Source organism: Passer domesticus, chromosome 1 (genome assembly GCF_036417665.1).
Source record: "Passer domesticus isolate bPasDom1 chromosome 1, bPasDom1.hap1, whole genome shotgun sequence".
Classification (NCBI taxonomy): domain Eukaryota; kingdom Metazoa; phylum Chordata; class Aves; order Passeriformes; family Passeridae; genus Passer; species Passer domesticus.
The window spans coordinates 43,216,266-43,240,527 of NC_087474.1; the positions used below are offsets into that span (position 1 = coordinate 43,216,266).

General features: G+C 39.2%; 1 protein-coding gene across 5 annotated transcripts in view; it reads right to left on the reverse strand.

Annotated features, from left to right (window-relative positions):
- The window catches only part of TOPBP1 (DNA topoisomerase II binding protein 1), a 32,968-nt gene extending 8,808 nt beyond the window's left edge, over nt 1–24,160 (reverse strand). The window contains exons 1-28 of one of the 5 annotated variants that reach the window (XM_064416476.1): nt 24,115–24,160; nt 23,691–23,778; nt 22,976–23,110; nt 22,289–22,432; nt 21,600–21,781; nt 21,283–21,476; nt 20,303–20,482; nt 19,217–19,386; nt 18,465–18,628; nt 17,298–17,545; nt 16,696–17,009; nt 15,763–15,935; nt 14,532–14,743; nt 13,678–13,964; nt 12,792–12,965; nt 11,772–11,890; nt 10,690–10,813; nt 10,163–10,315; nt 9,554–9,662; nt 8,815–9,007; nt 7,773–7,999; nt 6,509–6,672; nt 5,468–5,582; nt 4,779–4,942; nt 3,777–3,917; nt 2,783–2,872; nt 2,170–2,331; nt 1–1,825 (exon numbers count right to left, since the gene is read on the reverse strand). In XM_064416476.1, the coding sequence (XP_064272546.1) occupies nt 1,682–1,825; nt 2,170–2,331; nt 2,783–2,872; nt 3,777–3,917; nt 4,779–4,942; nt 5,468–5,582; nt 6,509–6,672; nt 7,773–7,999; nt 8,815–9,007; nt 9,554–9,662; nt 10,163–10,315; nt 10,690–10,813; nt 11,772–11,890; nt 12,792–12,965; nt 13,678–13,964; nt 14,532–14,743; nt 15,763–15,935; nt 16,696–17,009; nt 17,298–17,545; nt 18,465–18,628; nt 19,217–19,386; nt 20,303–20,482; nt 21,283–21,476; nt 21,600–21,781; nt 22,289–22,432; nt 22,976–23,110; nt 23,691–23,771 (4,563 nt within the window). In that variant the 5' untranslated portion in view covers nt 23,772–23,778; nt 24,115–24,160 and the 3' untranslated portion in view covers nt 1–1,681. Of the gene's footprint in view, nt 1,826–2,169; nt 2,332–2,358; nt 2,652–2,782; nt 2,873–3,776; nt 3,918–4,774; nt 4,943–5,467; nt 5,583–6,508; nt 6,673–7,772; nt 8,000–8,814; nt 9,008–9,553; nt 9,663–10,162; nt 10,316–10,689; nt 10,814–11,771; nt 11,891–12,791; nt 12,966–13,677; nt 13,965–14,531; nt 14,744–15,762; nt 15,936–16,695; nt 17,010–17,297; nt 17,546–18,464; nt 18,629–19,216; nt 19,387–20,302; nt 20,483–21,282; nt 21,477–21,599; nt 21,782–22,288; nt 22,433–22,975; nt 23,111–23,690; nt 23,851–24,114 lie in introns of those variants that run through there. The other 4 variants (XM_064416466.1, XM_064416487.1, XM_064416488.1 and 1 more) reach the window with 4 other exon arrangements.
- Between the last annotated feature and the right edge of the window lie 102 nt (nt 24,161–24,262).

Consider the following 24,262-nt stretch of genomic DNA (forward strand, 5'->3'; position numbering starts at 1 on the left):
CCTTCCACAGCAGCTTCTGGAGATTGGGAAGAAAAAGTCAAAGGAACCTTAGGTCTTGCCTGGTAACACACCTATTTCAAATGCCTGCAATACAAAGCAGCACTTCAGAGGTAGAACAGTGAAATACAGAATTCAAAGTTCAAGTCAATTAAAAATGTGATGTTCAGGCACTAACAGTGGCATTATTTTCAGTATGTGGACTTGGAACAAGTTGGACATGTTTAATGTCCACATATACCAAAAAAACATCAAGCTGTTATTAAAAAAAAAACTCCAAAAGATGGTAGTCACTGCAGCTTAACATAGCAGTCTTGTCACAGCCAAGACCCCAGGGATAGGGGCACAGATTTTACTTTAAAAGAATCAAATCCCTCACATTCATTCTCAATACTCTCTGACAATTCCTTCAGGTCATCCTGACAGCAGGTTGCAGAGCTCACTGACAAAAAATCTGCTGCGCTAAAGTAGGAAATCAGAAGCACAAAGTACAGCCTTGCACATAAAGACAAGCTGCTTTCCTGTTCTCTCTCACCTAGAGACCCCACAGCTCAGGTATCTTTGTCCTTCCCCAAGCAGCAAAAGGTTTGTTCTGCCCAGCCCAGAGTGACTCTCCAGGTTGTACAAGGCTTAAATGCTTGTGGCTCAGTCTTGGATCTGCAACAAATACTGATGCAAACCGTTTCTAAAAAAACGTATTCAGTAGATAGAAAATAAACGTAAAATGCACCCTGGCCATCAAAAAAAAAAAAAAAAAGAAGTAAATTAAATAGACTTCAGTGTTACATGTATTCTTCCAGACAACTCCACTGGTCCTGTGCAACTGGATGCTGTGCTTTTCTGTTCAAGCAGGCTGCAGTAATTCCAGCTGCTTAAATACAGCTCTTCAGTTCCATGAGAACACTTTTGCCCAGATTAACACAGTGCACTCACATACATGAAGTTCTGTAAAAACAGACCCAGACCCACTGTTACTGAAAAGACTTAAGACTTTGTCAAATATTCTGGCTGTCTAAGAACACTTCCAGCTGCCAGAAACTGAAGTCTTTGTCTGCCTCTGGTTCCTGTCACAGACTCAAACAGGGAACATGGTCAAGACAAGCTTCACCTCTTGGGTAACAGAATTGTTTCTACAGTTGCTGAGCAGATTATTAGCACTCAGGATGGCAGCAACAGCACCTGTAGTCTATAGAAATAATTTAATACACCCTCTATTAGTACAAAAATTTACAAGCCAGTTCTTTTTGTCAGATTTCTCTCTTCCCTTCCAATAGAAAATACCAAAAGATGAAAAATAATGTAAAAATCTAAGTCTATTACTATATGGGAAATGCAATGGAATTCTCATCAATTGGTATTTTCCCCAAAACACACAGATAAAAGATGTGATAAGCATTTTACAAATGATTTCTGAACTATTGTTATACAACTGTGTCCACACACAAAATCACTAGTCTAGTGATGGGATAGTTTGGACAAGGTGAAGTATATTTTGGATGTAATTCTTGCCATGTTTTAGATGCCACTGGTAACCACAGCAATTTTTCCTATAAGCATTACTGCAAGTTTATTTTAATCTCAGGACAAGTTAGAAGTAAAACTCAAAGCTTTTAATTTTTTGGGCAAGAATGAAAAAATATAAATATGAATTTAAAAATGTACAGATTAAGAACAGAGAATATGTTTAGTGTATTCTGGATCGCTTGACTCTACTCATTTCTCCCAGTGCTTTCCTTTTCTGGGATGATCCAATTCCAAGATCTGAGTTATTCTGAAGGTAAGACTCAGCTTCTGGCAAGCAGTAAGACTCCATAGGAGGAGGTGGATCCTTCAGTAAAGAAAGAAAAAAAAGAATGGGTCAGCTCAAGAAGAGCAGCTTCTGAGATAACAGAAACAGCTTATTAGTTGCCTAAAACTGAAACAACAAAACAAACATTTACACACCTACGTTTTAAATACGTTTTACAAGCAGCTCCCTACCCTGCAAGAGATCCCACTGCCATCACCAGAACAAGTCATCTCAGAGCATATATTTGGAGCCACAGATCAAAGCCCTCCACACAGGCACTTTGTGGCAACAATTCCTGGCAAAGGAGGCCCATGACTGGTAGAGCAGCCATCCCCTGCAGGGGGCTGGGGCAGTGGGGCAGGTGGAGAGCCCTGGGTGCCCACCTGGATGAGGTAGTCAGCGATGTACTCAGGTTTCAGGCAGTTCACTCCCTGGGCTGCCGCCTCTGCCACGTTCACCCTGGAATCATCTGGCTTCAGCTTACTGAAGTCAGCAAAGAGGTGAGTTGCTTCTTTAAAGAGAGATGCAGAATGGCCAGAGAACACCTACAGACAAAACACGACCCACAAAAGTTCAGTTGTGTTTCTTCGCCAAGACAAATGCAGTTCATGACCTTTAATTTCACTCATCAAACTATCAGAAACCAGTGGGAAATCAAATACCATTTACAGCTGCATTCTATACCATCACATACCTGTCCAAAAAGGTGATCCTTCCCATCAGAGCAGGGCACAGAAATTCTATCCTCAATTCCCACCAGCAGTACTGACTTGTGTAACCTCAGACAAGCTGTTCTGCCTGACCACTTGCAAAGTGAAGATGACAAAGCTTTTTCCTCCCACCCTTTGACCATGTCTCAGCTACCCTGTGTAAGCAATTTTGTTCATTAAGACCTTTTACTCACATGAAAAATGCCCAGCAGAGAGTTAAACAGAAAGACAAAAATAATTAAACAACATATATGCATTTCATTGTTTTCTTCAAACAACTACATACTTTTGCTCCTCCTGACTGAAGAAGACGCCTGAATCCTGCTTCCTTGGTTTGATCAACATTCAGGATCACCTTCCAGCCACTGAAAGCTCCCTAGATAAATGACAGTTCAGTCAAAAGTATGCTGGTACTGAAAAAAGTACAAAGATTTAATGGGTCTGTAATTTATCCCTTTTGAGAATATACATCAGATGAAGACTTGCAATTACCTAGTTTTGCCTTTAAGTATGCATGCCAGAAGAAAAATCCACAGAACATACAGCTACCAGTCCCTTCTAAGGGAAGACCCTTGCAGAGAGTATGCTTTCCAAAACACCAGACACTGTGAAAAATTTATCTTAAAAAATCACCAGTTACTTGGAAACATCTTCCCCTGTTCCCCCAGGATGCACTTGGTTACAGTAACAGCACAGAGGGCCAACCCATTCCCTCCTACAAACACCCAGTGTAGCTTGCCCATAGGCAAAGGGTGTGGGGGATTTGTAACAAGCATTCATTTAAAAAAGGTTACTGTAAAACACACACCAGATTTTTCCTGACATAATTGAAACATCATCTTCCAATGAATCCTCAACTGCAGCCCCTGATTTGAGAGGAGCTGAAAGGCTTTGGGGAGTTCAAGTCTCACTTCCAAAAATCTCACTGAAAGACTAAGAAACCAGTAACCAGTTTTGGTTTCCTAGCAGAGCTGAGTTAGGTTAGCTCTGAAGAACAATCATCTTCATGGCTGAGGGACATTTACGTACATAAGTAGCCACATTCCAGCTTTGGAAAACATGAACACTGGTTCAGAGGATACTAAGAGAGCTTTAATATACCATCACAGAAACTTTTTTAAAAACAAAATTACTTAACTAGAATGTATCAAGCCAAGACATTTTGTTCTTGATAACAAGACAGAACCTTCCCCTGACAGTGAAGTTTTTAGTTTCTTGGAGACAATCCCTGTCCTGTCTATCCACACTGTACAGCTTGCATTACAGGAGTATCTATATACCTCAACAACACCTGTTTCTTGCTTCCCTTTATGAATTTTTTTCCTCCACCTCATGGCTGCCAGTGCTAGTTTCTTCTGGTTCACATTGATTCCAGACAAAACATTAAGTATGGAGTTACTTCCCCACTCATAGTCTTCTTCCTGAAACAATCATAAGCTTGAATCACAAAACAGTCCTGCCAATTTTACCAGCAGAAAATAGATTTTAAAAACCCACACCAAAAACAGAAACTAAAAAAACCTGAAACAAATCTCACTCTAGCTATATATATATATATGGATTTTATCTAGCCAAAACAGTTATAGGTAAAATTAGAGATATGGCTCTGAATTGCACATGTTTATTTAAATTAACTCATGTTATCTGTGACATCAAGTCTTGCACACAACCTGATTCCTCTTGCAGTTATATCTACAATAGACTGCAACAGCAAAACAAAGCATCTCACTACACTAGATACCACTGATTGCATCTCTGCAGTATCTTCCAGAAGAATTAAAGTTAGTTTTAATATATAAGGATATGAAACAGACTACAGGATTACTTTAAAGTTAGCCTGATCAATGTAAAAGAACTGTCTGACCCAGGAGTCAGACAGTTAGGAAGGCACTGGAAGAGGTAGAGTTAAAAAATATTTACATACATGGTTATAAAATGAAATTATTAAAAAATAATATATGTTCATTTATTGAAAGAATCAAGATTTTATTCCTGGTTTAACAGGAGCCATGTAAATTTAGCTGATAACAGTGAGAATTTACCAAAAGGTATTCAAAGACTCAATTTTAAGAAACAATTATAAAAAGCATAGGTATTTCATTTATCTTATATCAGGAGTTTGGTGCAGGACTTGTTTTCAGACAAAGCTGGCCAAAAACTGCTCAGATTTTGGATTCTCTAAAATTCCCATGGCTTGGGCACCCTAAACTAGCAATTGGTTTTGTGAAGTTGTCTTGCAAAAAAGTAAAACACACTCATGTCCTAGCGCTAGGGTGACATGCCTGAACAAAGCAGCCAGCTCCTCTACACGCCTCCAGGTAGGAACGATGGAGCACCCACTTTCCAGCTGCCATCGAAGCCAAGAACTTCTCATTCCGAAGAGGATGTCCCACAACAATGTGTGTGCAGCTCGCATCAAAGTACTGTTTCTCAAGTACTATTCCACCTTGAAGTGAGGAATGAAATGCATTCAAATTATTCAAGCGTCATGCTGCACGCAGAAAGAATCACCTCAAAGTAAGAATTATTTGAATTCAGACAAAAACTCAGCTCTAATTTACATGGAGAGTATTGTCATTGAAGTGACGTGGGCAGAAGCTGCTAGGGAGGGAGAAGCAGACAGGAAAGAGTGGCTGTGTAAAATGCCACAGCAACACAGACAGGAATGAGAGACACCAGAAGAGAGCCCATCCTGGACATTCCCAACAGTAAAGAACGAGGCTGTTGTAAAGACAGCTAAAAGAAAACTATCAGAAGACAAAACCATTGCTGTTTTATGGCAAAGCTGATCACTCACATAATAATAACACTATATTCAAAGAATTGCTCACAAGCACAGAAAGCCATAAATTTGTCAGACCTCAAATCTGACGAGTCACTAACAGAAGCCCTTTCTTCTCCCCAACACGCCACAGCTGAGCAGACACATACAGACACATAGTATTCTTTGCATTTCACAAATATCTGGTACCTAATTTCTCAATCAGATGGCAGTAATCGAATCTTTCTTGAGGATTAAGAGAAGACAGCTGAAATTTACGGACTTTTTCTGTTTTTTCATCAGCCTTCTCATCTTCAGTAACAACCTAGAAATACAGTAACAGATTTTGAAAATATGACAGAACGATTAGTTTGACAGCTGACTATTTCTCTGCCAAATATTCTGGGTTATTTATATATTAAGTTTTCTTTTAGCTAGAAAAAGCAGAACCAAACTGTCAGTCACTAGACAAAAACCTTGGATCTTATCATATCATCCTCAGGCTCCTGCTGAAACTCTTGGTTCCCCCTTTCTTCAGGGCACAGCTGAACTAATCTGTCATAACAAGTAATCCTTCATTCACATCCATGGAATGCCAGGTTTAACACATGAAGAAATCAACACTGATCTATCATGCTGCCTCATTCATTCACTTTCTGTCAAGTCAGAATACTCTATTTTTTGAGGGCCTTTCCAATAAGATGACACGCTATGCCTCTGAAGACACACAACTGCTGAAACTTTGAGCCTCAAGTGACATACTGCGACTATAAGCTCACTTTCCCTTTTCAAGTTCAAAATAAACCAGACTTTTAAACCAGGTTTTGGCAGAAAATAATTTTCTATTTGTACTTAAACATAAAATTCCAGATACCACCAAAGAAACAAAGGCCTAATTTTTTTCTGTCATCCTAACATAGCTGGAGGAGTTCCAAGTAGTACACACAGTAATTCTTCACTCCAAAGCCTGCCTTAGCATTCCAGCACTAACTAATGGGACAAAAAGCCTCATTTGTCTAAACAAACAAGCTTTATTTTTTTGAGCAAATATTATTTGTTAAAAATGTCAAAGGAAGGGGAGTATTCAAAGTAACAGAAAAAAGAGACTAGAACTACAAAAAAGTAATCCACCTCAAGATTTTAAATCCAGATCTGCACATTTTATATTTATCATCAAATTCAAAATTTCTTTAAGTATAACTGCATCTCTCAGAACACAAATCATCATAAATATCTTTCTGTTTGACAAACCTTTTCTTTGGGCTCTGGTGCCACAGGAGGGTTAGCCAGGGGGAAAGCAATGCTGGGGGCCTGTGGAGTAGGGATCAAGTTATCCTTAATTGGTGTTTCAGGATCTCTGCATATGGGAATCTTCAGATTTTCAACCACATCTCCATGCCCAGCCTCAGCAACAGCTGTGAAAGTAAAGTGGTATTGCATGACTTGCCTTTGGTAGAATATAATTATGTATAAAGTAAAAGACATAATAAAAATAAAAAAAATCCCCACAATTGCTGCTACAACATGTACAGTTGTATTTCACCTGCCTTTCATAAAGATGCTCTTCCTTATATCACAAACCACCAATACCAATACTGCAACCATGTCCCTGAATGCCTAGCTTTAAAAAAAAAAAATCTTGAAAACCTCAAATTATCTCATTTCTTTGGCTAAACTGCACTGATTTGGTTGAAACAAAAACCTGTTGCATGGAATTATCTAATTTTCTTTAACCTCCTCTAGGACAAGGTCAGTTTTCAGGAAGACTGCTGCCACAAATTCTGCAAGTAGACTGAGTGAAGGAGTAGGTGGCAGCAGGGAGAGAGAAATAAAGGATTCTGCTATCTCAGAACAGAAAGAAAGCAAATTAGATGAAAAAACATCTGGTTTTGGCAGTAAAGGTGTGTTGCTTCCTTAATCCTAGCAACAGACATTAGACTTCAAGAACAGGGAACATAAATAAAGTATATTTACCAAATCCTGACCCAAGCATGTCCATCAGCAGCTTGACACAGCTTGGTTTTTTGGGTCTGTGAGTTAATCTTGTACTCAAATTTTTCACCTATAAATATTTCCACTATAATGGAAAAGATTTTGCTTATGGTATTCCCATTAGAATTCCACCATACTTACCTGAGGGGTTACCTGGAAACCAGCTGTGGTTCAAAAAAAAAAAGGAAACCAAAACAACTTGGAAATTTTTATTAAGTCTTTCAAGTTGTGGGCATTTTTTGGAGCCACAGCAGTCTATTTTTAGTAAATATTAAAACTAATATTAGACTGAATATTTTGTCTATTTGATGTTTGATTACTAATAAATGGGAAAGCTTCTCTTTAAAAAAACAGTAACACATAATGTAGCTCAAAGATGTGAAATTGTATTCTTGGCCTTTGAGAAATGCCAACAAGGCTCACTTTTTTGTAAGTAGAACTCAAATGCTACTGTATTTTAGAAGTCCCAAAGACCAACTGGATGCTGTTGCACAAAACAAGGACATTGCATTTGTAATTTTACCTGTACCAGCCATCTCTGCATCAGGTACAAATCCTTTGAGGGCAGACTCATCCATGTTCTTATTGGTGTTACTCTGACCTTGCTCGAGGTACTGAGAGGGACTATTAGGCCACTGAAGGTTGCTGACAAGTCTTGCTCTCTCTTCCCTTGCAGTAGGATCATCCCAAATGATCTGCTCACTCTGGGATGGCTCTGTATTTATATCTGCCAGTGCCTGGCGGGACTGCCTAAGGGAAAAACCAAGACACCTTACAGACTCATTTTACAGAAGACTTCCATTCTAGAAGGCAATGTGTTAATGATCACAACAACTGCAGAACCCAAGTGACCTCATTATTAGAAATTATGGCTGGGAAAGGGGAAAATCTCAGTATAGAAGCTATTCTAGCACCTTGGCTTTATGAACCCAAGTGTCAGCCTGGCTGAAAATGGGCACCCAAAATACCAGTAGATATTTTTTATTATGTGCATATTAATAAGTGATTATAAAATCACCATACCTTACTCCTTATTAAGCCTACTTATTTGAAAATAGGCACCAAGCTAAATGAATTATTTTGCAATGGTTCCATTACTGTCTTACTGCACATCAGTACTGATGGAGTTCAAATCCTATTCTCCATTTGGAGAGAAAAGAAAAATAAGAGAAGAAACATTCACAGAGGTGCTCTGCAGTAATGCCTACTACCTCTTTATCGCCTATGTAAGCATTCATACACACTTTCTTCAAAAGCTATAAGAACACTAAGGAATCTGAAGAGAAAGAAAATAAGCCAGTTCAGAACCTGAACATTAAAACCAATCATACTATTCTGGTTTTTACAAAAAACAAAAGATACCCACTATGGATTAAGTGGGTATTAAATATTCTGACTTTACCTAGCACAGCCAGTTAAAGATTCTGAATTGCAGGAGAAGCAACTCAAGCACATCAGTAAAAACAGACAATACATCTGAAAACCCTGGAGACCTATTCAAATTTCAATGAATGTCTAAATACATGCAAGGACAAAACAAGACACGTTTAAATACAAGTCCATACCTTAGAGCTTCCAAGACCCTACTGCGGCCATTTCGCACAGACCGTGCGCTATCAGGAGTGGCTGGAGAGCCATCAAAGCTGCTCCTTGAAAGGGAACCTCTTTGCCCTGGTGGTTTCACTAGTGATGTGGCAGACATGAGCTCCTGCAGCTGCCTTTGGAAGTTCTCCCTCATTTCTAGTGCTTGAGTTAAAACTTAAGAGAAGAAACAAAACTTGTAATATCACAACTCTTATACTGAAACAAGTGAAAAGTGAACAACTGCAGTCAACCTCCCTCCTCCACCAGAACAAAGACTATACGTTAAAAAGAGGAAAAGTACTTGGGCAAGAATATCAAGGGAAATATATGCCCTAAGTTACCTATTCTTAGACACAAGGAGAAATCTCCTCACACAATCTAACTTAGATCCACAATAACACATTTAATTACATAATATATAGTCCAAACCAAAAATCTGTTACATTAAGGATGAATTTCAGTGTTTTAAAAACACAGAAATGGCAATTAAGTATCTTCCAATGATTGGTCATGATTTTCTTATGAGATGTCAAGATCTTTAAAATAGAAAGGAAAACCCTCTGCTGGCATCCAGCAGCAATAAAAGCTAGCTGTACTTGACAAGTATATTAATCTGCTACCTAAAGTTTCCAGATCTTCGCATTCAGCACCTGAACTGCAAAGGCTCATATTGATAGTTTGACAGTCCATAAATATCTGAAAACAGTGATTTACATTTACCTCCTTTGGATTCACTTGCTACAATTTGCTCTTCCTCTACAGTGACTGTTTCCTTAATTTGGTCAGTAGTTACATCATCTTCAGCATCATCTTCATCCACTGGAATAATCTAAAACCAATTAAGACAAGTAGATTCCTCAAACACTCTTTTTTTTTTCTTTTTAACCATGTTTGACACTTGTATAAATTCTGAAGATCATTAATCTTGCGTTAGAGTAAATCTATCCTTTCTGCTACTGCAATGACAGTAGAACAGTGAACAGTAGCATGGATGACAACTTCAATTCTGCAGTCTTAATATCTACTAAAGCAAGTTCACACCTTGGATACCACTACCTAAAAGAAAAGACATCTATCTCTTCAAATCTGGAAAGCAAATACTGAAATGCATGAGTTTTCCTCCATCATCCTGGAAGATGAATTTTACAAATGCAGAAAAACCTTACAGAACATCTGCAATAGCTACTATTAATGACTAGCTAACCTAATTCAGGACATTGCTGACTAAGTATTTATGTTTTATAAAAAAGTTTTTATTACTATGTTAATATAACTATTAACTGAATTCAAATCACTTCATGGAACACATGTTGCTATCACACATCATACCTCATTTTCCTCTGCTGGTTTTCCAGTTGAAAGAGGTTTACTGGAGGAGGAGGAGAGCCTGATGTCTTGCACTGCACTGATGTCCAGGCTCATTTTGGGATTGTAAGTGTGAGGAAAGAGAGATTCAGGAAGCCGTTTACATTCTCGGGCACTCTGCAATAACATGAGTTAATAAGAGAAAGATGAGGAACTGACTAAGATAAAAGAAACTTCACACCTAAACATAAGAAAAGTACAATAAAAACACTGTCAAAAGAAGTACTTCACACAAGGGGAAAACGTGGTTGCTATTCTGGGAAAAATGTAGCAGAAGTGTTCAGTGGAATTTATTTTCTCCTTATGGAGAACAATGTAAATGTACATCAGTGAAAACAGATCACTCAATTTATTAATTTAAAGCAGGATGCAACACATCAGTCCTTATACATGTTTAGTATAAATGCATACAGGAAACCCACTGCCATATAACTGGTTTTAAGCCTTCATTTCCCTTTACTTTTAAATAGAGAACAAAACAAGCTTCATACCTCTAAAAGCCAATGTTCTGAAACAATATGTATACCCCGTTCTTTAACAGATTTGTATTCCTTATTGTTATCATTCTGTCCGCCCTTGTAGATGAAGTGTGTTACTGTTTCATCAAAGCACCATCTGGAAAAGAGAATAAAATACAACTTGAAGATGGAATTTCAAACATCAAAAAGTATCATAAATCCAGCTCAAAAATTGTCCTGTCTCTTGTTCAAGTTAAAGTAGTTTTGCCTATTTTGTTATGCCTCAATAAATACTGAGCCCACTTGCTCTGACAGAAAGGCAGCATTCAGTTTCATGATAGCACAACTTGAATGTGTTTTGAAAGCATTCCTGAAGAAGATAAAATTAAATAGGATAAACATATGGAAAGTATAGGTGTTGCTTTATGTTTTGTTTTTTATTTTGGTGGAATTTTAAAATAGTTTCTGAAAAGGATTTGTGATCTAGGACAAGAGCTTTTCTTTTGTTGTCATATTGAACTGCAAGTGAAATATTGATCCTTGAAGCTCAAAATAAACAAAAATGAGGACTGTTAATTTTTACACTGATAAAAACAAGTATTTTCTATCTGATCCAAGTATCCTCAGCATTTCTAAGGTACTACCAATCATAAGGGTAACCTCCTTCACATAATGAATAATAACACTTACTAAAAAAATCAGTAACACTGACTTTAGCCAAGCTTACAATATAGAAAATAACTTTTTTTTTTTTTGAGCCAAGGAGAAACATAGACAAATTCACATTAGATTCAAAATGTAAAATATAAAGCAAATGTTACACCATCCAAAAGTTACATTTCTTCAAATCAAAGGAGAAAAAAAAAAATCTGCAGTTCAGGAAGACTTCTGGACAAACAGTCTTTCTGAGATGGATTTACAAAGAACACAGGGACTGGGGAAGTGGCAGGGAAAAATGGCTTTATTTCACACTACAAGTAGATAACTTTAACGTTGTTTAGGATGGTGAAATGTAATGTTTATCTGCAGTAAAAGGCATAATAGGCTGCAAAGACTCAAAGTTATTAAAATTCACATCAGTGCAAAAGGTCAGAAGTCACTGTATTGGCCAATACCTGTAGTCTGCTCCAAGAGAAGCTGCTACTGCATTCAGCTCCCTTTGCCTCTTACTAAGTTTTTTACTAACATATATAACAGCATCAGCTAGAGGCTTGGGCTCTTCTTCCTGGTCAAGCAGCAGGGATAAAAACAGGAGAGTCATGATTAGAAGGCTTCTGTATCAATAACAAAAGTATTTTAATATTTAGTGGAGCACGTAGTGAAATATACAGTGACAACAAAGGTAAGATAAACACACTTCCTCTATTTTTTATGCTCCCCTACCCATGCTCAAAACCCAGCATTATTAACATACCATGCACTAGAAATGCCAAAACAAAGATTCAGCCAGTCTCCCTAGAACATACTCTACTCCTTTCATCACAGGCTGAACAGTGAAATGAAGAAATTATGAAACCTGACACTACTGAAGTATTTCACTATAGAGGAGTGAGAGAAGTAAGACTAAGGAGCTACAAAACAAGAAGTAGCAACATTTCCTTTCCAGAGGTCATTAGCTTTCTCGCCCCTCCAACAGCAAACAGTGCACTAATATGGCAAGCAATACATAAATCCTCCCTTTCCTCCTACACCTTTTTGTTTTCTCTCACTTTTCTTCTCCTATTAAGCACATACGTAGGTAGGAAAAGAAGACACGTGCATTAATAAAGAACTCCAAACTTCAGCCCAAGACAAAATATCTAACCCTGTTTAGCTGGAACCTGAGAATTTCTTAAGTGTGGTATCTCATTCCAATACTACAGAGTCTAAATTGATACATATTTATTTGCCATTTTACTTAGCAACTGCTTAATATTCAAGACAGTAATGCAGATAGTAGAAAAAGGTTTTAAAATTCTTTGCCTACCATATGGAAATTCCTCTTACATTCCTTTAACTGTCATTGAAGAACACATGATCATATGCATTTATCACAAATAACAATTCACAAATTCCTTTGTAACTTAAATCTCAAAAGATAAAGCTTTTTCTTAATTAAACCTATGCTCCAGTAACTAAACCCCCAAATTTCCTACCACTTCTGGCTGTGCAGCAGCCAACTGAGGGCTGGCAGTAAGAGCTGCTGCATGATTTGTGCTGCTTGCTAGTGCCAGTTTCAAGTTTCTGCCGATGACTTCAGAGAGAGGCGTGCTCAGTTTCCTGGTTCTTTGTTCAGGACCTCTAGGAGTTTCCAGAGCATCCAGAGCATCCTACCAAACAAAAAGAAGAAACTGACTGCCTTTAATGAACACCTTACAAAACTCTCACTCAAGTGCAAGTTTTACAAATACAGTAGGACTTTGTACTCCTAAACCAGGACAGCAAACTACAGCTACCAAGTGCAACTGTAGTCCACTGCACAAAAGCTGTACAAGGCAAACCCAATCCTGGAGCCTGCAGAAGCAAAACAAGAAGACAACAGTTTATTAATGTCTCTGTTCACTGCCCTCTGAGAAGCCAGTGACCAAACCCAGCTACTCCTAACCTCAACCAACTACTTTAGTGTACTTGCACCTTGCTCTCAAGCTATTACATTAAAACATGCCATCAAAGTGGCATTTCATCAGAAAATGCAACGCTTGTTTCCAAATATGGGCAGCAATTCCAAGGTGCCTTGTCACATTTATCTAGATGCAGAGAATGCAGACTGGATACTATCTGAGGTATAGGACACACAAGCATATGGTGCAATAAGCACAAAGGAGCTAAGGACATTACAACACTTACTATTTAATAAACTTAGACCACAGGCTATTAACTAAACTATATAAATGAGCCAGTTTTCCTGGCTTTGTTCAAAAGGGAAAGTCTGTATGTAAACAGCATAAAAATGGGTAAAAGCACAGGTTTCTGTGCTGTTTATAGTTTACGCACATATTAAATAGTACTGGCCACACAAACTAAAAAGTTTGCAAAAATCACCTTTACATCAAAAGAAGGCTTGAAGAACTTGTCTTCAGTAAGAAACTTTGATGGTGTATCAAGATTTAAAGATGGTTCTTTCTGAAGTGGTCCCCCTTGTGCAACAGGAGTTGTCTTCCCAGTATGATGAGAGATTACAGCTTGGAAAGCTTTACTCTGAAACCTGTTGATATCAAGGGGAGTCACAGGTTTTTTTCCAGCTTCAAGAAGATGAATAGGCTGTTCCAAATCAGGAGATTTAACAGTTGCTGGTGTCTTGCTAAGCTGAGTAATGAAACTCTCCATATCTTTAAAAGAAACAAAGAAAACATAAGCAAGTAAACTGGTTTTTTTGTTTGAACACAGACACCACACACTCTTATTTAAGCAGCAACCATGAAGAACTGAAGAGAGGGGCATCAAATAATAGCAGACTAACAAGTCTGAAGTCCTAAGATGGATCTCTCATAAATTCATAAATTTCCATGCAAGCTACAGAACAGCATATGTGCCAAAAAGAACAATGTTGAGACACTAAGCTTGAATCCCAACTGACTGATAACCACAAGACTCCACTAGATTTGCAGCAAACACACAATATCATTTCTATAATCACAACTCAACAGCATGGTTGTGTGTACAGCCTGATCTAATGGAAAGTGTCCCTGTCCACAGCAAGGGGTTAGAACTACATGATCTTTAAGGTTCCTGCAAACTCAAACCAATCTATAATTCTATCTTTTTATTTGGGAAGAATCCTTTAGCTCTAATACTTTGAAGGTGTTAGGAAAGAAAATTTCACCACACCTGCCTTCTTTATTGTGAACAAACAGTACAACGACACAATCATATCCCCTAACTTGCTAAGAACCAACCTTCAGCCTCTGCATTTTCAACCAAGAACTTGCTTTCATCTGCCCTCTTTCCTGTCCTTGCAGATTGCAAAAGCCAAGCTACAGTGACTGCTGGCAAATTCCACTTCTTCGCAGCTTCATACTTGGAGCCGTTGGGTTCTCTCACCACGAGATGGGTGCTGGCAAACATTCCTTTTTTCGCACTGGCTTTCCGCACAAAGAATTCCTGGACTCTGCAATTAGGTTGATAAAACATTCATTTACTCATAAACAGCATTAATCTAGGGCACATTTATACTATTATAAATTGTATTCTCACAACAGAAGAAAAACCAATAGATGTAGATATTTAAGACAACCCACTTTGCACTTTACAGCCTAACCTGCAGAAAAGATAAAAATCCACAAATACCCCCCAAATAACCCCCAAAATATCAACAAAAAAATGTTACACGGTAATGTTTCACATCTACCAGCATTGAAAACAATATTTTTCAGACTCCAGTAAACCTCCAGCAAAATCCTACTTTCAAATCCTACGCTGGGCCTAACATTCTTCAGCAAGATGAATGGAACAGGCTTGCTTCCCTTCCAGAGTCAACAAGCATCACTTCCAAATGAAGAACAGTTTTCTTTATATTACAGTCTCTCTCTTCATCAAGGACACAGTCTTGCAAAAAGATGCCAAGGTTGAGAACTCAGCAAAGAATTTAGTTCAAACAGGCTACAAACCAAACCAAATGATACTTACTCAAAGCTACACTATTTTGCCATGTCATGACTAAACATACTTTTGTTAAAAGTTTTTCAAAGATTTTTGTGAATTCTAAGCAAATAGAGCACCATTTCTTAGGAGCTGGGAGAGTAAATGGGGTTCACCAGGCTTATGAGGCAGAGCCAGATAGTACTGAAGTGGTCCTTTGCTAGACAAGCAAAGAGCAACTTGGAAGGCCACATCTGAAAACCTGACTTTCACTGATTGGTTCATGAGCAGAGTGAAAAGTTACTGAGACTCAGTTACTGAGAAATAAGAGACTGAGCATATTCTGGTAGAAATTAGACTGAGTAATGACCATATTTCCTTAGAAGAGAGCAAAATTAAAGACCTATATAATGATGTCTCATTGCTTCAGCACCAGGTTTTGTAAATGGATGGAATTCAAAAGCTTTAACTCCAGTATCTGTACAGAAGAAATGCATAATGGCAACACATTGGCTCTTGAAGAACAAGGAGAAACTGCAACAGAAGTACCTGGCTCCCAGCATTTCTGCCAGATAAGCAAGGGAGTCTCTCTCTGCACCCGTGAACTGGCTAAAAGAAAGAACACAATCTTCCAGAGGGGTAGCTCCTTCCATTACCAGGACTGGTGTGAAAAGTGGATTGGATCGGAGATCTAAAAGGGCCTGCTGTTCCACGCATGTTATCTTCAAGAAGATAAAAGACAAAAATGTCAATCAAAACAAACAGTAACAAAGCCAACAAGATTTCAGCAACTCTACAACAGCATTTATGGACTCAACAATAAGCAATGTGCTTCCATCATCACACCTGAGACAAATTCCTTCCCACTGGATCAAACTCTTTTTTAGACCATATCTATTTTGTCAAGGTTGACATACTGAAGCATTATTCAGAACTTTTCTTTTACTAAAGTTCCAACCCTGGAGGTTCCCATAAAACTGGAGGTTTCCAGTTCAGTACATGATCTGAGAGTCTGTATAGATTTACTTCACAGGATGTTACCTAATACTAAAAGCTACTAACAGCAGGTAGTCTGTATCATGGGCCTGCTCTTGCCAACTATGGTTAGCATTCTTTGATTTTAAAGCTATAAAGACTTGCTCTTCTACCACAAATTTAAAAAATATATAAAAAGCATGAAAAAAACCCAAAAATATCAAATCATTATTAGTCAACTAGCTCCCTCAACAGTTCATTTACACAGAATGCTGTCAGACCTCATATAAGCCTAGGTCATGACAATGCAGTCCTATTTAACGGCGACAAAACACCCTACAGGAGCAGAGGCTTTAATGAAGGTTTTTATTTAGCAAATGTCAAATGAAATGAGGCTGATATCTCAGTATCTTTATATTTAAGCCATTAAGAACTGCATTCTGACACGACAAATTTCTAATAGAGATACCTGTTTATTTGGGAATTGAAGAAGTGTAACTCCCTTACCAGCCACGTATTTGTGACGACATCACCAACAGTTGCCTTCACGGTGCACCCTAATAAAGGTACCACAGCATAGTCTGCAATGGTTCTGCTCTGCAGTGGCAGAACTTCCCCAGCATTCTCCTTTATAATATCTGCAATGCAGGACTCATCCTCTTCACCAAAACCCAGGAGAAGAAATCTCTTCCTGAAAAATAAGCCTCCTTCAGCCAGTGCAGAAGACTCTGCCAAAGTCCCATTACAGACAGAAGGTTGATTCTCTCCTTGGGCAGTTGAGTTTGTCACATCACTGAAGGATGCTAGTTTTTCAACTTCATCTGAAAGGTTGAAGAAAAATTAAAAAGAACCAAGCATAATAATTGTTTGACAAGACCATCAAAGACAACCCAAAACAGTTTAATGAAGAAATTACAGGATTATGCTGTTTTCAGCCAGGTTTTAATTAAAAACTGTTCTGTATCGGCCTATTTAAATTTGAATTTTGAAACACAAAGTAGAAGTTGACATACTGGATGTGAATGAATTTCTAATAAGGAAATTATGCAAGCTCAAATACTAATTATGAGCAGTTAAATTTTCTACACTATGCTGAGCCTATAACGTACCTAGTGCAGAGTAGTTATCTACATATTGAGAGAGGAAGTCATCTTCAGCAGTTTTCTGGTGCTTTATACTGTTCATAGCATCTTTCTTCAAGAGACTGGTTTTTTTTGGAAAAACTGACTTCATTCCAGGTTGTTCTAAAATTGGATTCTCTAACTGCTGGTAGTTTAGAGGGATATAGTGCTCCACTGGACACAGACAACCTTTACCAAATGACTCCAGCAACCACTTCACTGTCACTATATGAGGCCTATAAAATAAAATGTTATAGAAACAAGTCACAGCAGGTTTCAGACCAAAAAACACAGTATATATACACACACAAAGTCTGTAGCTCTCATATTAAGCAAGCTTTGGGCAATTTACAACCCAGTTAAAGTCTTAAAAGACTTTAATTCCTTCAGTCTGAAAGCAGAGCATTTCATATAACATAAATTATATCTGCCACTGCTGCACTGCCAAGTTCTTCCTCCTCAATGCACTAATAAGCACACATTAACACCTCTTTTCACCAATAAGAACACTTGCTTTTCTATCCATGGCTACCCAAGACACAGTACTGAAAAGAACATGGGGACATACTTACCACCACTAGCTGTAAGTCTTCTCATTTAAATCAAGAACTACTTAGTATTTTCAAATCAGTATGTGATTTCAAAGAATCATACAATGGTTTGGAAGATCATCTAGTTCCAACCCCCCTGCCATGAGCAGGGGACACCTTTGACTAGACTAGGTTGCTCCAACCTGGCCTTGGACACTTAAAGGGATGGGGCACCACAGCTTCTCTGGGCAACCAGAGAAGCCTCACCACTCTGATAGTAAAGAATTTCTTTCTAATATCTAAACTAAACCGCCCCTCTCTCAGTTTAAGGCTATTCCCCCTGTCCTGTCTCTATATGTCCTTGCCAAAAGCTCCTCTCCACCTCCCTTGTAGGCTCCCTTTAGGTACTGGAAGACCACCACAATTAGGTCACCCCAAATCCTTCTCAAACGAATTCTCTCAGCCTGTCTTCGCAGGAGAGGTGCTCCATCCCTCTGACCATCTTGGTGGCCCTTCGCTGAACTCACGCCAACAGTTTGATGCATTTTCTGTGCTAGGGACCCCAAAAGTGGCAGGAGAAAGAAAACAAGGTGTAACTAGACTTAAGCAATACAGTTATCACAACCTGTGAGCCGTCTTGTCCAAAAAGTGTTTCAGCTCATCGTTGTTATCCCCCACAATGACATGAGTAACATCTTCATTAAGTTGATTAAATCGAACGCCACCACCACAATTAATAAGCCTTCTCATCTTGTCCAGCTTCCTGCCACTGAAGCCACAGAGATAGATCTATAAAGAGAACAGAGCAACAAATAAAGCCTCAAAAATGTAAAAAAAACCCCAACAAACAAAAAAAAAACCCAAGAAAAAATAAAGTAGAATGTTTTGGTATAATTTGTTTCAACTGCTGCAGAACACAGAAAGTAGTGCTGCAGCTTCTGAGAAGCAGCAAAAAAAGTTAAGCATGTATTAATTTAGCTTTGCAAATAAATCTACCAAAGCGTCAGTGTTTACTAATGGAACAAACCCCTGAAATTGCATAAACAAAAAAAACCCAAACAAACAACAACAACCAAAAAAACCAACCAAACAAAAAACCCCCACCCAAATAAACTCACACACTAATTCTAGAACCCATTCACTCTAATGTTTAAATACAGATGCCTATGAATATAAACTTTTCTATTACATTCTTAATGTAATTATAGTCACACACAGATAGGTAGACACACAACAAGCACATGGACACAAAATGAATCTGGTATTTGTTGCTGACCATGGAAATTATTTACTCAAGCAGAAAGTAACAGTGCTTCAACATAGCTGCTTTGGCATTGTTAAAACTGAATGTTTCAAAGTATACACCATTAAACGTACCCGACACCCATCTAACAGATCTTCAGCGGCTTGAAAAGAACTTATGTCCAGGTTTTCCAGCTCATCAGAAACAGGATCCAGTCTGCTGCTCATAGCTGAACTACATGCAGTTTCATTAACTCCACTCAAATTTATATTGGAAATGTGGCTGACATCCGAAAAGGCATGACCTTTAAATAAAAATAAAATTAAAAAAGGAGGCATTAGATTTGGCTCAGCTCTCTCTGCTGCTTCACTGCAGAAAATACAAACTTGCCACTTAGGATTTTGTGGTGCTATAAGGAAATGTAAAGCTTAAAGAACGAAAAATACTAGGTAAGCAAAATCTTTGTTAAACGAAGGGGTTTCTTTACACACAGATTGAACATAATCTTACTAGAAAGAGTGCTGATACATCTTCTGTTTATTTCCTAAAGGATGCACCTATGACACAGCAGCCAATGAGACTTGTTTTCAAAGCTCTTATTCCAGTTTTGTGGACACCCAGCAGAAATACTTTTTAAACTAAACAAGACTCTTTATTGTAGAGAAATCAACGCTAATTTTAGTGGAGCCAGCAAAAGGTGGAAGCACGTTAAAGCTGGCTGTATCTTTTAGGTTAGCATGTGCCCTTACAAAATACTTTTAACTGTCCTTCTGTTATTAGCATGGAATAAATAAAAGTAAGTGTATATAGAAAAATTAAATAGAAAAATATTAACAAAAACTTATTTGTTCCCCCCCACCCCTAAGACTGCTGTAAGATTAAACTCATTATAAACACTTGTTTTAAACATAAATCTACGAACAATTGTGCTTTTGTAGGACTTACAGATATACACCACTGGTTCTCAAGCAGATAATCATACACCTAATTCAAGTTTACTTTTTTATCAACCATCCACACATTTCAAGTCTACACATGCTGGAATATTCAGTGTGCATAAAAGCAATCTGTTATGTTCTAAGCTTAAACTGAATCTAGAACCCAAACCATCAAACCACCATTTATAAAAGCAAGAACCTTACTCATCTCAAAATAGTTCTTCCTCCTTCATACAAATGTTTCCTACCTTATTGAAACACATTTTAAAATATCTTACTTACTAGTAGGCTTGCTGGTGTCATTGGTAGGTGTTGAGGTACTGGGTGCATTACTCAGTTTTGATCCAGCCTCTATTTTATACATTGTCTCATCCTGACAGAAGCCTTTCTTGATGCTGTCAGAAAACCACTGCACAGACACACAGTGCACATTCCACTTTTTGGCACATTCATACTTCTGACCTTCCAGATGAAAACAAATTTTAAAAAAAAGTCACAATCATTAAAAGACTAAAGCATCAAACCGTGATTGCCGAAAGATGGCTGGACATTAAGAAAACATAGAAATTCAAATAACTGATTTTAATGGACAAATTATGTTATACTAACCTGTTGATAAGCTGCTTATGTTGCAATTAAAGTTAGAGTAGGAAAATCTCGTGGATGGCTAACCCATAGTATGACAAAACATTAAAGAAACAAAAAAGGAAAAAAGGCTTTAAAGCTTTCAAGCACACAAAAGAAAAGGGAAAAAAGTCCCAGCATATTTCACTGTAAGCAAAAAGAGGGATATCAAGGCAAAAAAGAAAACCGTTCCTTTCTTCTCAAAATAAAACTAAAATCCTTTCATCTCCCCAAGAGAAAGGAAAAGGAGCTTTCATTTTACCTTAGCAGGGAATTTGGAAGGCACAAAGAATAATCAGTTAAAAAACATCAGGCCACAATCCAATTTCAATCACGGTACAAATGAAGTCCTATTCTGCTCTCCCAAAAAAAGTATTTCTTTCCTTATCCCCTCTAGGATTCTCCCTTTTCCTTTCTTTAAATGCCATCTATATTTCTGGCTTTTTTTCCTCTTTTGTTCTCTTTCTCATGTCTTTACAGCAAAGCAAAGGCCCTCTTTCCATCAACAGAGATTCCCCAGAGAGAAGTAGTAAGAACAACACTGAAGCAGGCAGAGGCAGTTCAAGCTCCTGCGCTTACACACCTTCACACTACTCCAACTCCAGAAGCGAAAACAGCATTTATTCTGTCAGTTTTACCTTTTGGCTCCTGAACTATGAGGTGAGTGCATTCATTCATCTTGAGCTGCCCCGTGTACTGCCCACCGTGCTCAGCAGTGAGGCGCTGCACTTCTTTCCTGTCGGAGCTGCTTAAGCCAGTGACACAAATCGTGCAGCCAAGGAACACAGGACAGGCGTAGTCTTCCATGTTAACATCAGTGTACCTCATTATGCTACAGGAATGGAAAAGAGAAAGAAGTTATTTTGCAAGTAAAATCAACTAGGAAAAGAAATTAGTCTGTACATAAGAATTACCATTACCCAAAAGAAAATAAAAAATTTTGTTTCTTTCATACCCTTTCTGAGACTTATCCCACAATGTCTTAACCCAAGAGGGAAGCAAAATAGGTTTCTTCAGGGAAGCAGCTACCAAATATTTCTTGCTGCCAACTTCTCCAGCTATAAGATGAGTCACTGACACGTTGAGATCTCTGTATACACATCCACCCATCATTTGCACGTATTTATGAACTTCTTCCTGGATGGGGAAAAAAAAAACAGAGAAAACCATCAGGGGGAAAAAAACCCTATGTGACAGTGATGTTCACCTTACACCAAAAACATGTATTTCAATTCTCCAATATTTCCCCTAAAAACTGTTAAAAATACTAACTAGATATATGTGGGATCCATTAAAACATAATTGTAATTTCCATTTTATTTGCAGTTATGATAGGATGAACATAATATATACCCTAAATAAAACCACGACAATTATGCTGTATGAGAAAAATTTTGCAGATGGTTGACATTTTAGGTAACATTAGAAAAAAGATACCAGGATAAAGTAAATGTATATAATCATATTTGAGGTGTATAAATATATGAATAAACTACATATAGTTTACAAGCCACAGAAGACTTGATGGATCTAGACACGGGCACAAGGAGACACACGTGTTCTGAATGCTGCCTTATTAATGAACAATGCAAAGCAAATACCAATGGTAACCAGCTGAACACCCCATCCTTGGGAAGGCCTTACCCTCACATCCTTCTCCAGGCTGGTACAGGACACGGTGACATCGGCCATGGTCATGTTGAACACGGGGTGCTCAGCTCTCGGGACACACCGCTGCGACTGCATGCAGTACAGAACTACCTGTGGTCCAACAATCCTACAGCCAAGCTGCAAAAAAATAACAGGAAAAGCACAAAGAAAATAAGCAGAGGCTGCAGTAGCATCAGGAAGGCTTTCTTAGTCCCTGAATTCTGAAGAAGGCAGGGCTCTTGGTCTGTCCTCCTCCTTCTCCTCTAGCACCTCCAGGTAGCTGAGTTTTGTTTTTACTTTCAGTTCTGTATTTTCTGTACAATTCCTGTAGATTTTCTGGCCTCAGTAAAAGCAGCTGATGCTGTGGCTATGACCAAAGAATTCCAGCTAGCCTATCTTTGTCCCCTAGACAATTCCTTGCAGATCAAACCAAATCATGTTCATCAGGAGATAAACGGTGTAAAATCCAGCTCAGGGACTCCAGCAGAATCAGAACCGACTGTATAATTTACCGGTCCAAATGTTTGGAAATAATCATTACGCTTTGCTGGTCACCTTCTTCCCTAAATAAGGCACACTGCTACACTCAGTGCAGGAGAGAACATGCAGGATTTAAGTATGCACATGAGTGCTTCTAAAAAGGAAAGAACACAGCTCAAAGTAAGTTGCTGGGTGACATACCTTTTTGAGATGACTGAAACCCACGCCACTGAAAGGATCACAAATGTAAAGTGATTTATCATTTTCTTTTATATTGAGTACTGCCGCTTCTTCGAGGATCTGGAGATGTTCTTCTGACTGGAATTCTTTTATAGACTGCAGGTAAATTATACATACAACAACATTTATTTAATTAGCAAATAATTTATGCAGATGTAATCTTGTGCAAACTACACAAGTGCATATCCTCGAAACAGCTCACAACAAAGCTACCATGCAAACAGGTATTGGCAGAAGAAAGGGCTAAAACACCTCATGGGTGTCCCCCTCATTCCCTTGAGTCCAGAATATTTTGACTTAAATATCTGGCACAGAAGCCTTCAGGACCAGATCCTGCCATCCAGTGCCTTGGCTCCCAACTAAGCTCCCCAGGTGTAAAACAATGCAGAATGTCCTTTCAAAGTTTGTGCTTAGATGAGTGACGACCACCCAGGCCTTCCAGGCTACATGTCCCTTCCCTAAATGTCACTGGGTTTTGAAATTGAAGCTATTTCTCCAACAAAACTGTTCTTGTTCAACAAGCCTTATGACACACTAAGCACCCCTGCTATAGAAACAGCTTGATTTCCAGGTGTACACACATAAGTTAGCTTATTGTACGGCACATGCAGCTAACACCGACACAGAAACCACATGCCCGTTCACCAAGCTCACCCAGGTGACCCAAACCACTTACCTCAAGAGCTTTAGAAAAATACTCCGAGCTCCGGGGAGACCTTATGAACTTCACAAAAAACGACTCCTTACTACTTCTCATCCTTCAACTAAGAAGCAAAGCCCAGTGAGCACCCTGACATTCCCGCCGCAGCCCCGAAGCCCTCTCGTCCCCGTCCCCGTCCCTGTCCCTGTCGGGCCGCGGGCTCAGCGCACGCCGCCCGGCCCCGGCGGCACCGACTTCGAACGGGCACGGAGGGGCGGGGACTGGCCGGCCCCCACCCCAGAGACCCCCTCCCCAGCGGGAGGCCCCTTCCCCAGCGGGAGGCCCGTTCCGCACGGGGCCCAATGCCCGCACGGCAGGGTCCCTGCTGGGCACCGGGTGCCCGGCGCTCCCGGCGGTCCCGGCCCCGGCAGACCCGGCCCGGCCCGGCCCGGCCCCTCACCCGCGCGGGAAAGCGGCGGTGCTCGCTCTGCGCAGGCGCGGGGCGGGGTCGGCACGAGGGAGGCGGGGCCGGGGTGGGGCTGAGGGGGCGGGGCCTCACCGGGTGTGGGCGGGGCGGGAGCGGGGGCTCCGCCCGCAGGGGGCGCTGT